Source organism: Parasteatoda tepidariorum, chromosome 2 (genome assembly GCF_043381705.1).
Source record: "Parasteatoda tepidariorum isolate YZ-2023 chromosome 2, CAS_Ptep_4.0, whole genome shotgun sequence".
Taxonomy (NCBI): domain Eukaryota; kingdom Metazoa; phylum Arthropoda; class Arachnida; order Araneae; family Theridiidae; genus Parasteatoda; species Parasteatoda tepidariorum.
The window spans coordinates 70,800,937-70,813,532 of NC_092205.1; the positions used below are offsets into that span (position 1 = coordinate 70,800,937).

General features: G+C 27.6%; 1 protein-coding gene across 1 annotated transcript in view; it reads right to left on the bottom strand.

The window, feature by feature from the left end:
* The window catches only part of LOC107436424 (plasma membrane calcium-transporting ATPase 2), a 174,325-nt gene that overhangs the window by 4,884 nt on the left and 156,845 nt on the right, over nt 1-12,596 (bottom strand). Inside the window, exons 21-24 of the mRNA XM_043041787.2 lie at nt 10,740-10,931; nt 9,724-9,937; nt 8,242-8,453; nt 4,716-5,006 (exon numbers count right to left, since the gene is read on the bottom strand). Coding sequence (XP_042897721.1) covers nt 4,716-5,006; nt 8,242-8,453; nt 9,724-9,937; nt 10,740-10,931 — 909 coding nt within the window. The remainder of the gene's footprint in view (nt 1-4,715; nt 5,007-8,241; nt 8,454-9,723; nt 9,938-10,739; nt 10,932-12,596) is intronic.

The window sequence follows — 12,596 nt, forward strand, 5'->3', positions numbered from 1 at the left end:
CTTGCTAACAATATTTCAAAATCTTGGAAATTAGTTTTGAGAGATAATCAATTAAATTATTATACATTGAGGTTATATGTCTAGAAAAAAATCTTTAATTTATGTATGCGAGTGAGCAAAATTAAGTTTTAATTCAGCAGCTAACTCAGGAAAACAAAATTGAAAAGCTTTCTTTTCTTCATAGCAGCTAAGCAATAAAATAAAAATAAATAAAAAAAGAATAAAAAATAAAAGACAGGCATGCAACATTTAACTGATGCATTTACTAATACATAAGTGAATCAAGCATTACAAAAACTAAACAAAGACATGCTATTGTTAATTTCCTTAGTAGCAAACTAGCATTCTAACATGCTGTTAAAGAAGAAAACTGTTTAAGTATTGCCATCACTAAACCCATTTGTTTCTTACCTGCTACAAGTACCAACTAATGGAAATTCAACAAAATTTTAAGATTGAAGAGTTTCATTTTTTTTACATTACTTAAAACTTAATTTCTTATTAAATGCCTGAACTAACTGGATATTATTTTTGAAGAAAAAATATTGGCTTAAGAAAACAAGTAAAAAGAAAAAAAACTGGTTATGAAGTGTTAACATGGTTGCAATAAATTTTCATATTGAAGATTTAATCGTTATGGTATTAAATAAATCAATATAATAAATTAAAACTAGCCAATTTTTTGCTGTAATTATTTTTAAACAAATGATTATGAAAATAATCGCGTAACTAGTCATATAAATAAGACTTGAGCGAATTCGATTATCAATACATTTTATTTCAAATTATCTTAATTTACAATTATAACTCAATCCACAAGTAATTATGATCGCAAATATTATAACATGCATTCTTGATTACATACAATCTTGATCTTAAGTAATGGTTCTAATAATAATAAAATTGCAAGGCATAGGGCAAAAGAGTTTTAAGCCAAAATTTGCAAATGTTAACACTTCTGTAGACTGTTTCTAAGTATCATTTCAAAATAAGTACAGTACTGATGCCTCTAATTTTCATTTAATAACCAAATACATAAAAATATTTTATTCTCTACGCAGTGTTTTTCAATTAAAATGTGAATTATAAAAACTATTGAGCAAAACAAAAATGTAACTTGTCATTATATTACTTCAACTGATGATTACTCCTCATTGCAAGATTTAGGTTGCATATTTAATTCATATTTCTCTATATTATTTTTAATGTAACATATAAAAATTGTTCTTTTAAGTCAAAATAATGTTAGAAGAAAACAGATTTAAATTTAAGTTGATATTAATTTCGTAAAAATAAACAAAAAAAAAGGGGGGGAAATATAAATCTTTAAATTAAAGTACATGCATGGTACAGTACAGAACCCGTTATCCGGAAATCAGAAAACCGAAACGAAATTCGATAAATTTTCCCGCCATTTTTTAAAAATTTTTTATTTTTTTTTTCCTCATAAGACTTTAGGATTTTTCTTTCTTTTTCGAAAGATGTCTACCTTACCATCATTTTGGAAATAATCATTAGTGTATTACTCCATCGTTTTTTCTTCTTTTTAAGATTATTTCCAAAAAAAAAAAATTTTTTTTTTAGTTGGGTTTAACAATAAAAAAAAAAAAACGGCTTTTTGTAGTGATTCAGAAAACCGGAAAAATCAGTTATCCGGAATAGCGATGGTCCCGATAGTTCCGGATAATCAGTTCCCTACTGTACTTATAAAACAGGTGGGATTTAGATGGCATTACTTATAACTAAATAAGCAGTATAAAGGAAGACTGAAAGAAGACAAAGTGTTTTGCAGTAGTTGTACGTTTGAAAGTGATGGGAAATCCAATGGGATGAAGTGAGAATGACTTGCACTGTGCATAGGAAAGATCTGGTGCAGAGGCGGCAATACTAGAATTCCACAGCCCCACTGTGTCAACCTGCTTTTTAGCATACATAGAATTAATTGCAAGCAGTTATACCATGTAGTGTCTTTTATATGTAGTTTTAAAGATAAAGTAGACTTATTGTTTACATTTTATTGGATATCACAACATTTTCTCTCAAAATTGAGTAGTCAAATTACACTTAAAACATAAGTGAAAAACGAAAATCATACCTTCTATATACATATGAACTTTTTACTTCACAGAAAATAATATTAACAGAAAAAATATACTTTAAGTATAAATGAAAAATCAAACATCTATTTTAAAGATAAAAAGTTATATAAGTTTCTTTTTTTTTTAAAAATAACTTAAAAGCGTAATTCATAAGAAATAAATACATAAAATAAAATGTTAGCAATTTTTAGATAAGAATTTTTGTTGTTGTTAAAAATCAAGAGTTGGAAACAATATAAAATAGAACATTTAACAGATTATTAATACATTATTTTAAAATAATAAATTTTAAAAATTTCATAATCTGGCCTCATAATTAAGAAACATTAATTAAAAAGCTAATACAGATAAAAAATTTTGTTTGCTAAACAGGAATAACTAGCTTTTGACTATGATATACTATATTTACAAAATTGTAAATGCTTGCATGCTAATAATTAACTAACCAAAGTGAAGTGATTGCTACATATTTAAACAGATAATATATTCTTAAATAATGCATGCATGGATCACCAAGAAAAATAAAATGGAGAAAACACAAACTACCAATTTACAGCAAGAGAAACTGTTCTGAGGGAAACTACTTTTAAATTAAAATATTAATTAGCACTAAATGGTATTACTAATTTTATTTTGTGTTTAATTTTGAATAAAGAAATTCATGCACTACCACGACACTAATCTCATACAAGACATTAATATTTAAAGGAAAGTAATACAGAAAAAGTGGCCAAGTGTATAATCAGCATGCAAAGATTTTAACAGATAAAATAACCAATTTCAAGAAATTAAAAAGCCAGAGAACTATGTGCTAAAAATTATTCTAAAACAGCATGATTCTCTTTTTAGTGAAAGGTAAGAGGCACTTGATACAGAAGCACTGCTTTGAAATTTTAATTTTAGAAATTAAAAATAGTATTCATATTTAAATTCTGCTTTAACGCAAGTTTGTACTCATCATGAGTCATTAAATAAAGTATCCTACAATAGGACTTTGTGCTGCACAGTAAGAGAACACTGCAGAAGTGTTAAAATTTAATGAAATATTATTTCTCACAAATCAAATGATAACAAAATAAAAAGAAAATAATAGCAAATACTTAAATCTTAGTGATATAAAAATGTATTTAATAAAAATACCATAATATAATGCACAAATAATTTAATAAGTACAATTCTTAATGAGGAAATAGAAACATTAAAATTCAAAAAATCATGAAAAACCAATATTTCAGGGTAAAAAAAAGGGCATGCAAGACTAAATGTAATTAATTAAAATATAAAGTCTCAGTACTTTTAAGCATAGAAATCATAATTGGTAAATGAAGAAACTAGTAAAATAAAGGTTTGTAAAATATATAGTTTTAATTCAAATTTTTATAAAAAACACCTTGTAATGTAACATTTAAATAAACTAACCAAACATTGTAACATTTAAATAAACATATTTCAAACTATAAAAAAGAAGGAGTATTCATAATAAAATAAGTGCACATAAATAAGTACTATAGGAACCAACTAAAATGATAATATAAATTAAAAGATAGTAAAACCTGTATTAACCATGAGATAAGAATTCGAAAGTACAACAAAGAATGATTAAAATATATTTACATGTAAAACTTGTTAAAAAAAAGAAAAAAGAAAAAAAAAAACGTGTCTGTAACTGAATAATTTCATGAGTCAAATCAAATTTTGCACTTAATGTGCAATACATATGGTTTTAATACAAGATGTTAGAAAGTAAAACAGCTCAATAGATGCAAGAAAATAAATAAATAAATAGATAAATCTAAGACCTTTTTCAGTATTCTTAACGTTTATCTTTATTCTTAACGTTTATCATTATTCTTAACGTTTTAACATTAAATAAATGTAATTTTAAATTTTTAATGTTAAAATATTATTAAGAATAGTATTGTTAAACATTAAATAAATTTAATTTTAAAATCTATCTATCTTAATTCTAAGATATAATTAAAACTTTCCGATATTTTTGGGTCAAATAAAATTGGTATATAAAAAATTTAAAGCTACTTGAAGAATAAAAGATTTTCCAACACTTACTTAAACATTAAATAAGGTATAAAATCGAAGCAGAGCAATGTAGAATAAATCACAAAAAAAGGTACAATAATTTACATACACTATAGGCTTGGTTCTAGAAACATTAAATAAGAACCTTGCTAAGTATCTAACCACCGAAAGTCTTTGGTATTTAGACGCTGAGGAAGGTTGTTTATAAACCGAAACTATAATGTCCATTTCTACACTTTTATTTGTGCTTCATTCATATTTTTTTGCATCAATTTTACTCTACATAGTTTAAGTGTATACTGTCCTATTTTTTATAAACAAGTTGTAAGGAAATGAAATCAAGAAGTAACAAATATAAGAATTACTATTTCTTATATAAAAAATTTGATTATAAAGAAAGGTCATATTTTTGGAGTTTTATTTCTAAAAACAATACAATAAATTTAATTATCTGTATTAAATACCATGAATTATTATTCTTTTAAAGAATATTTCAGTAATAATACTTCAAAATTTGAACTGATTTTAGATAATTTAAACTTTGAGAGGAGGAAAAATATATCAATTTTTTTTACTAACCTGTGTTTGAAGCCTTGTCAAACCTCTTATCCATAGTATCTGACCTGTTCTTTTCACATCTTGAGATAGAGAGCCACTGCTGCCATCTTCAACCAGAGAAACATTACCTGCCATTTCTTCTGGAGGTCCAGAGCCCCAGGTGAATGTCTTCGGTATTCGTTTCGTAGGAATGGTAGTAATAAGCTGTCCCCACACTAATGTTCCACATCCCAAAAATATACACCAAAGCCATTGGTCAATGGTAAGAGCAGCAGTAGAGAAGGCATAGCTACCAAACTGGATGATGATGACCTGGTGGACAGAGACAATTTTTATCAATATACCAATCAAATATCATTCTAATAAATTAAAATTTATTTAAAATTACTTTAAAACATTAATTGAATTCAAAATGAACAATAAAAATAAATAATAAAATGAATTCAAACAATCTTATGCTAAAATGTTTAAATTAACTAATATACAATGATATTATTATATATATATATCAATGATAATATTCAATAAATAAACGATTATTCAATGAAATATATCTTTCAAAGCCCAAAAACCAAAAATTCAACCAATTCGTTTTGTAGATTCAATTAAGTACCAGGTATTTTGATACTTACAAATAGTTTTTAACAACCATTTATTAAAAATGTCCTGACTATAGTTAAAGTATGCTAACAGTGCTTACATGTCAGCATTTTTAACTAAATGAATAAAATCTTAAGGACAAAATATGCATTAAATAAATTTAATATGCAATGGTCTAAGTCAAGAAACTGTTTCTGGAAATACAAGTTATGTAGAAGATTATAGTAAGATTAAGGATCTTTTGGTAGTAGATGGTATGTTTGATTTTTACCTTCTTTGCTTCGAGCAAATACAGAAGTTGAAAATTAATGCTTAAACATTAAATAATGCCTGGTTTTGCAGCATTTGCCCACATGAAAACTTTACAACAAATTAGCTTATTTATACAGAAACACGAATGATGATAATTGTCCAAGTCACCTGCACTTCAAAGAAACAAGATAGCTAAATTATGTTGTACAAGAGAGAGAAAAAGAAACCCAAAATAAAAAAAAGCAATTTTCATTTTTAATAACTTTTGATCTCATAATTGATTTTTATGCATTGTGGTTTGAAAAGACCACCTAGATAAATAGGTAATATAGACAATAATTTAGATAACCAAATAACACATTAAAATAGTTTTTACGAATGAATATATTTATTTATTTTGTGGTTTGGATTTCTAACTATCAATTCAAATTTATTTTTTTTCACCCTGTCCTTCACCAATCAAAAAAGGTTTCAAAGGGTGGATTAAACTCATGTGGTTGGACTGTTTTGAAAATAACTTAAAAACATTGGAAACCACTGGCTATAAAACAAAGAGTCACTTGGAATCCATTTCAGGTTGTTGCACCACTGAGTAAGAAAAATAATATTTGCTCTCTATAGATTGATTATAGGAAATATAGACCCTAGCTATTTCATATAAATCAAAACCTCAAAGCAATTTTAACCTTATCAATTTGAGTTGTGATTAATTTGATTAAAAATCGAAACAATCCAAATAATTTTTAACTTTTAAAAAAAGTTTTCTTAATACATACTAATAAAAAGTAAATTATCAGTTTCTATAAACGGAGAAGTTTAGAAATTTTCATCATAGTTGTGTGAGGGCAAACAGCAAGTTCATTCATTTTTCCCCCCATCAGAGTTGAGGAATCTTAAGTAGAAAAATAACTGTTAAGGTAGTATGATATTCATATTATACACTAGTCATGGGGTTACCTTGTTTCACAAGTAATATCAGCGACAGAATGCTTAGTGATTATATGTCACTAAGATCTGCTTTTCACAAGCCTTTCGAGATCCATTTCCGTACTAGAGATGAATGGCTTAATTCTCCTCTTTGGCTTAAAAGCAAATGTCTTATATGGTACACTGATGGTTTAAGGCTAGGTCTCAAATCAGGAGCAGGAATTTATTGCTCCAATAATGGTTCCAAACTTCACTTCTCCCTTAGGGAGTTATGCCACTGTTTTTCAGGCTGAGATCTATGCCATTATCTTGTGCTGCAAGATATGCTTAGACAGAGGATATCAAAGTATGACTATCCGCATCTGTTCTGTCAGGCTGCTCTCCTATCACTGTCAAGGTGTAAATTCACCTCTTTGCTAGTGTGGGAATGCTTCTCGGTCCTTTGTGACACATCTACCCATAACAGGGTATACCTACATTGGGTACCTGGACATATAGGTATTCCTGGAAATGAGTTAGCGCGGGCTGGCTCCAAGGCAATTTTTGGGGCCCTGAACCAGCCCTGAGAATTTCTCCCCTCTCTTTCAGGGCATCTATATTCAAGCTCTACAGCAAAATTGCCCATGAGCAATGGCGCGACACAGACGGTCAGAGACAAGCTAAGGAGCTGAATCGTGACTGTAACCGTGCACGTCAAAAAGCGCATCTAAAGCTAAACAGAAACAGCTTGAGGAAGATCATTGGTCTTCTCACTGGTCACTGCATCCTCAGGAGAAACCTATATGGGTATTGAAACTAATATTCTTTGCAGAGGTTGTCATCTTGAAGACGAGATATCACGACCTACACTTTGCGATTGTGAGGTCTATTCTGTTCAAAGATTTGATCATTTAGAGCAACATTATATTAAGGCCTGGGAACTGCAAGATGTTCTTGTAAGGTGTTTGCTGAATTTTATTTCAGCTATAGGGCTTTCTTGCTAATCATGATTTAGGGTTTGGTTACAATAGACCTCTGGACGATGTGCCCTGCTCTTGGAGCTGTCAAACTAAGTCTAACTTCATTATTTGTGTTGGCATCTCTCTGAAAATTTTGTGCACGATTTTACATGCAAGCACAATGCAAAAATATATGCTAATCAAAATTAATCTGACAGTAATAAGATAACTAATCAGATAAAGATGACAAATTTCAATGATAAAAAAAGCTTTTTTGGAAATATTAAAACCTAAGGTCTTCCCCCCACCTGAAAAAACCTGTGCTATAGATTTATAAATGATAACTGAAATTTTTTCTACACTCTGCTATACTGTTTCTCTTTTTATGGAAGGACTAGAGGGGGGGGGGATTGAATATTTTCTACACAAGCAAGCAAAGGATTTTGTCTCACATATTTTTGCACACTGAATCAAACCAGACACAAATCAATAAGATCAGAAGTTGCAAGAGTGTTTATACGCTGCAAAAAAGTACCATTTTTGATTTGAACTTATTTATACATATGACATTGCTATCTCACGGATACACTAGACAAGTAAGTCATTGTTTACTGCTCACTTTCTCAAGCAGTTGAATAAAACCAAATTAAGAGTCAAATGGACAACCTCCTTCAAATGTTCCCCCATAGGTGAACAAAACAGCAGATAGGAGAGCTTTCAAGTACATATCATTTATAAGAATATGAAAAACAAAACCCTGTTTACTAATTTTTCTGAAAAAAAGCCTAATTTTACTAGACTATCAATTATTGATAAAGAAAAGAACTTACCTGTGCTACTGTAGTAATAATTAAAATGCTGTAGAAAATTGGGTTTGTAAATAAACCTTCAAAAATATTTCGTTCACCATGGATTTTTCTGGCATTAATCTCATTGAAAAGAGTCATCATAACAAAGGTATTAAATATAATAGTAAAATGTTCAGATGGCTTTGTTCGAAGGGTTTCACCCATGCCAGAATCGATATCAAATATTTTATCACCTGAAAGATACAAAACACAATTACGTAGGGTAATACTAAAAGTGTAAGAACATTTTTAGATATAAAAGTTGTAAGTAATAAAAACTGTCATAATTTCAAATACAAAAGCTATAATAATGAAATAATCTATTTTACAATCAATTAACTTTAATGGTGAACTTCTGATTTTGGACTTAGCATGAAGTGCACCTTAAAAAAAATGGACAAATATCAAAATGTACTAGAAAGAAGCTAGCACAAAATATGCCTCTTCAATAAGAAATCAATATGAAAATTTGCTTAGTTTTCTTTAAAAACAAATAATCAATTCTCACTTGTTATTTTCTTTATAACGCATTATTCATAACAGTAGTTTATAGAATCAAATGTTATGTCTATTTTCTTGCTTGCATACTTTGAGCTATGTCCATTTTCTAAAACATGCACTTTAAGCTATGTTCAGAAAAAAAAAGTTTACTGAAATTTGTACTTTTGCTAATACACAATGAGTTTCAGCTCATTCGCTTTCAAAACAGTTTTATCTATTTCTGACAGATTATTTTTCGTTTAATAATACAATTACACTAGCGGATACAAGCTTCAACCTTTCCTTATTTTAACCAAAAACTGTTTAAAAAAATGAAAAAATCAACATATTGAATTTATAATTGTTAACATATTGTAATTATTTAATTTTTGAAATTGAAATTTTTGAATTTAATATTAAAAAAACTAAATTTATACATTATTGTGCACCAAATCATTCATTTAATAAACAAAAAATTAAATAGAACAAGCAAGACTTTCCTAAATAAGGATATTGGTTATAGAAAATAGCAAAATTCTTTCATTGCAATCTTCATTTAAATATCAATTTACCTTTATCGACTAAAATGTGCAAAAATGTTTGAAAAATAAAAAGTTTCTTTAAAATATTTTTATGAAACAAATTAAAGCTAGCTTTTGAACAACTATGTGCAATTATAAAGTCTCTTTGATCGCTGAGTAAACTGCACACATTACTTATTTTGCTTTGTTGGAATAGAAATTATCATCAACAATTAATGACATTTATCAACAAATATATTATGCTCATTATTACAGCAAGAATTTATTGCAACTTTTTTTAATATTTACAGTTGATTATATATTGCAATTTCCATCAATATTTGCACTTCAAAAGTAGTTAAAATAATCATACAGCAATTACTGATGTAAATAACAAAAAAGTTCACAGGAAAGAAAGAATCTCTTTCCTTTATCATAAATGTTTCAGTATAAATGGTCTTACCAGCAAATAAAAGAGTAAATATAACAGCCAATTGATAAACAGCATGACCTAATATATTTTTCATCATTGTTCTTGATATTAAAGGTTTTGATCGTCCATAAGGCTTTCTTAAAAGGAGATCTGGTGTAGGCATTTCAGTTGCAAGAGCAAGGGAAGCAAGGGTGTCCATTATGAGGTTAACCCATAACATCTGTACAGCTTTCAATGGACTATCCTGAAAATAGTCATGAAAAACTTCAATAACAATTCTTTTTAATTCATATAAATTAATATTAATCAGTACAAGGCCGGTTCATGCAGATTTTAAGTGTAAGCAAAAATATTTGCACCCTCATACATTAAGGATAATAATAAATATGGACAGGGTAAAATAAATTTTATTCATTATTTTAAAAATAAGTCAAAGTCCAAATTTTATTTATTAATTTTTCATATAAAAATGCAGTGCAAACTACTTAATAAGTCAAAGTCTACAAATTTTATTTATTTATTTTTCATATAAAAATAAAGTGCAAACTACTTATATATCCTATTATAAATTTGATTAAAAAGAAATATTCCTTCCTAAGCAATTTTAGAAGAGCAATCAAAATATTAGATTGTATTAATTTTTACTTAATATCTAATAAATATATAAAAATGTAAATATTACATATTTACATTTTTATCTACTTATCATTTATGTCTGATATTCTCAAATGAAAAGAAAGTACGTACAATTAAAAATCTTGCTTTTTTATATTTTGAAATTATTTTATTAGATAAAAATAAGTTTGATGATAAGGTACGAAATTTTGTTTTGCTTCATATTTTAACATGCCAAAATACAAAACATGAACAAAATATAACAAAAAATCCAAAATTGTTCAAATGTACACACATTGGATTATTCAGACAGATTTTTCATTCAAAAGTTTACATTACAGATAGACAAGTTTTCATAACAGCAAACTAACATTATTAATATACATGTATAAATTATTAACTGATTAGAATGATAAGGATTATAAGCATACCTCGATTGCACAGGCTCCTACAAAAGCAACAATAACGGCAACAACATTTACAGTAAGTTGAAACTGGAGAAATTTTGCAATACTATCATAAACATTTCGCCCCCACATAACTGCTTTAACTATGCTTGTAAAATTATCATCTGTTAGAATAATATCAGATGCCTCTTTGGCCACATCAGTCCCAGCAATACCCTGAAAAATAAAGTTATTTAAACATTTGCTAACACGTAAAACAATATTTTCTAACAGAAAGAAACAATGTAATTATTTATAACTTTCACTTGACTATGAGAATTTTATTGGCTAGATAACTTTTATAAATATTTTGTTTGGGAGCATATTTTAAATTTTTAAGCTTTAATTTACTTACTTTTGTCTCTTTGCTAAGATCTGAATAAATAGTCAGAATATAATTTATATAGTATGTTTAAATTTTGTAATGTGACCAAACTCACATTCATTAGTATCAAAATATAAAAAAATAGCCAAAATAAAGTTTACATTAAAAAAAAAATTTTTTTTTCATTTTATACACTTGGTTTAACTTACTAAAAAAACAAATTTTCTCTGCAAAATATTTTTTTCCATGAATTCTAACCTAGAAATACGCTGGTTTAAAAGAGTACTTCTATATAAGCTACAAAATTGCTTTAGCATCATAAACAATTATGTTAGTGAACATAAATAAAAAATGTAAAGATAAACGTTATTTACACCAGCACTAGATAGCATGGCTTTTATTAATTTGTTTTCAGTATATTTTTATATTTAGTATATTTAGCATTAACCCTCTGTTTGCTTTATTTGTAGACAGAAATCACTTAAAAAAAAATTTTTTTTTTTGCAAGTTTATTGAATTATGATCAAATTCATCACAATCTGAGCAGCAGTCCAAAAAATCTAACACTATCATTATTAAAACTTAAATTTTCAGAATCTGATAAAATCATCAGGAATATACACTCTGTCAATAGCTGAACGTTACCTAGTAGCCATTTCTGATTAGAAAAGGTGGTACACGCAATGAAGAAGAGCGATAAATACCAAGTACCTTTAAATGCCACAATTTAGTAGATGACTAACGGCATCTGTTGGTCAAAACCTAAATTAAACATCTAATACTGTATACAATTTATTTCACTGGTTAAACGGTCAAAAGGTGGGATGCAACTTTTGCTCCATTTCAGATGCCCGTGAAAGTTGCAGAATGTGCTGCCAAATTGATTTTAAAAAGTTACAAATTTGTGTAACTAAAAGAAACTATTGAGTGATTTTATCCTATGATAACAAAATGACTTTTGGGGAAAATAGGGATTTGGGAACCCTGATACTCTTTCTTTCGATAAAAAAAGTGCAATTATTTATTTCTGACAAAATTTATATTTTACTTCTGAAACAATTGTAAGTATCATTTTTAAAATAAGAATAAAACTGTAAAGTGAAGCAGATTAGATGAAAAAACTATTCAAGGTAATTAAAGGTGCTGACACTTAAACAATTAAATGTTTAACAATTCTAAATTAATTTTGAAGAATCCAAAATGCCACGGCAATAAAAGTCTAATGCATTAGTTTAGCACATATACAAAAAGAACACTTTTTAAAAGCTCCTCTTTCCCTGAGAAAGCCAAATTTTAGGAGTTAAATGATTTTATCCTTCTCAGAATGCAGATGGTTCATAAAAGCATTAAGTAATTGATGTATGCCTTCAGTTCTAATGCTGAGATTGACAGTTCAATATTTTAACCTTGATCCAGTTTCATAACCTTTAAATTTATTATTCACTTATAATGCAAACACTAAAGGAATATTTTCAGCCCAATAAATAACTATATTTGTTTCCCCTTTTGTATGCTTT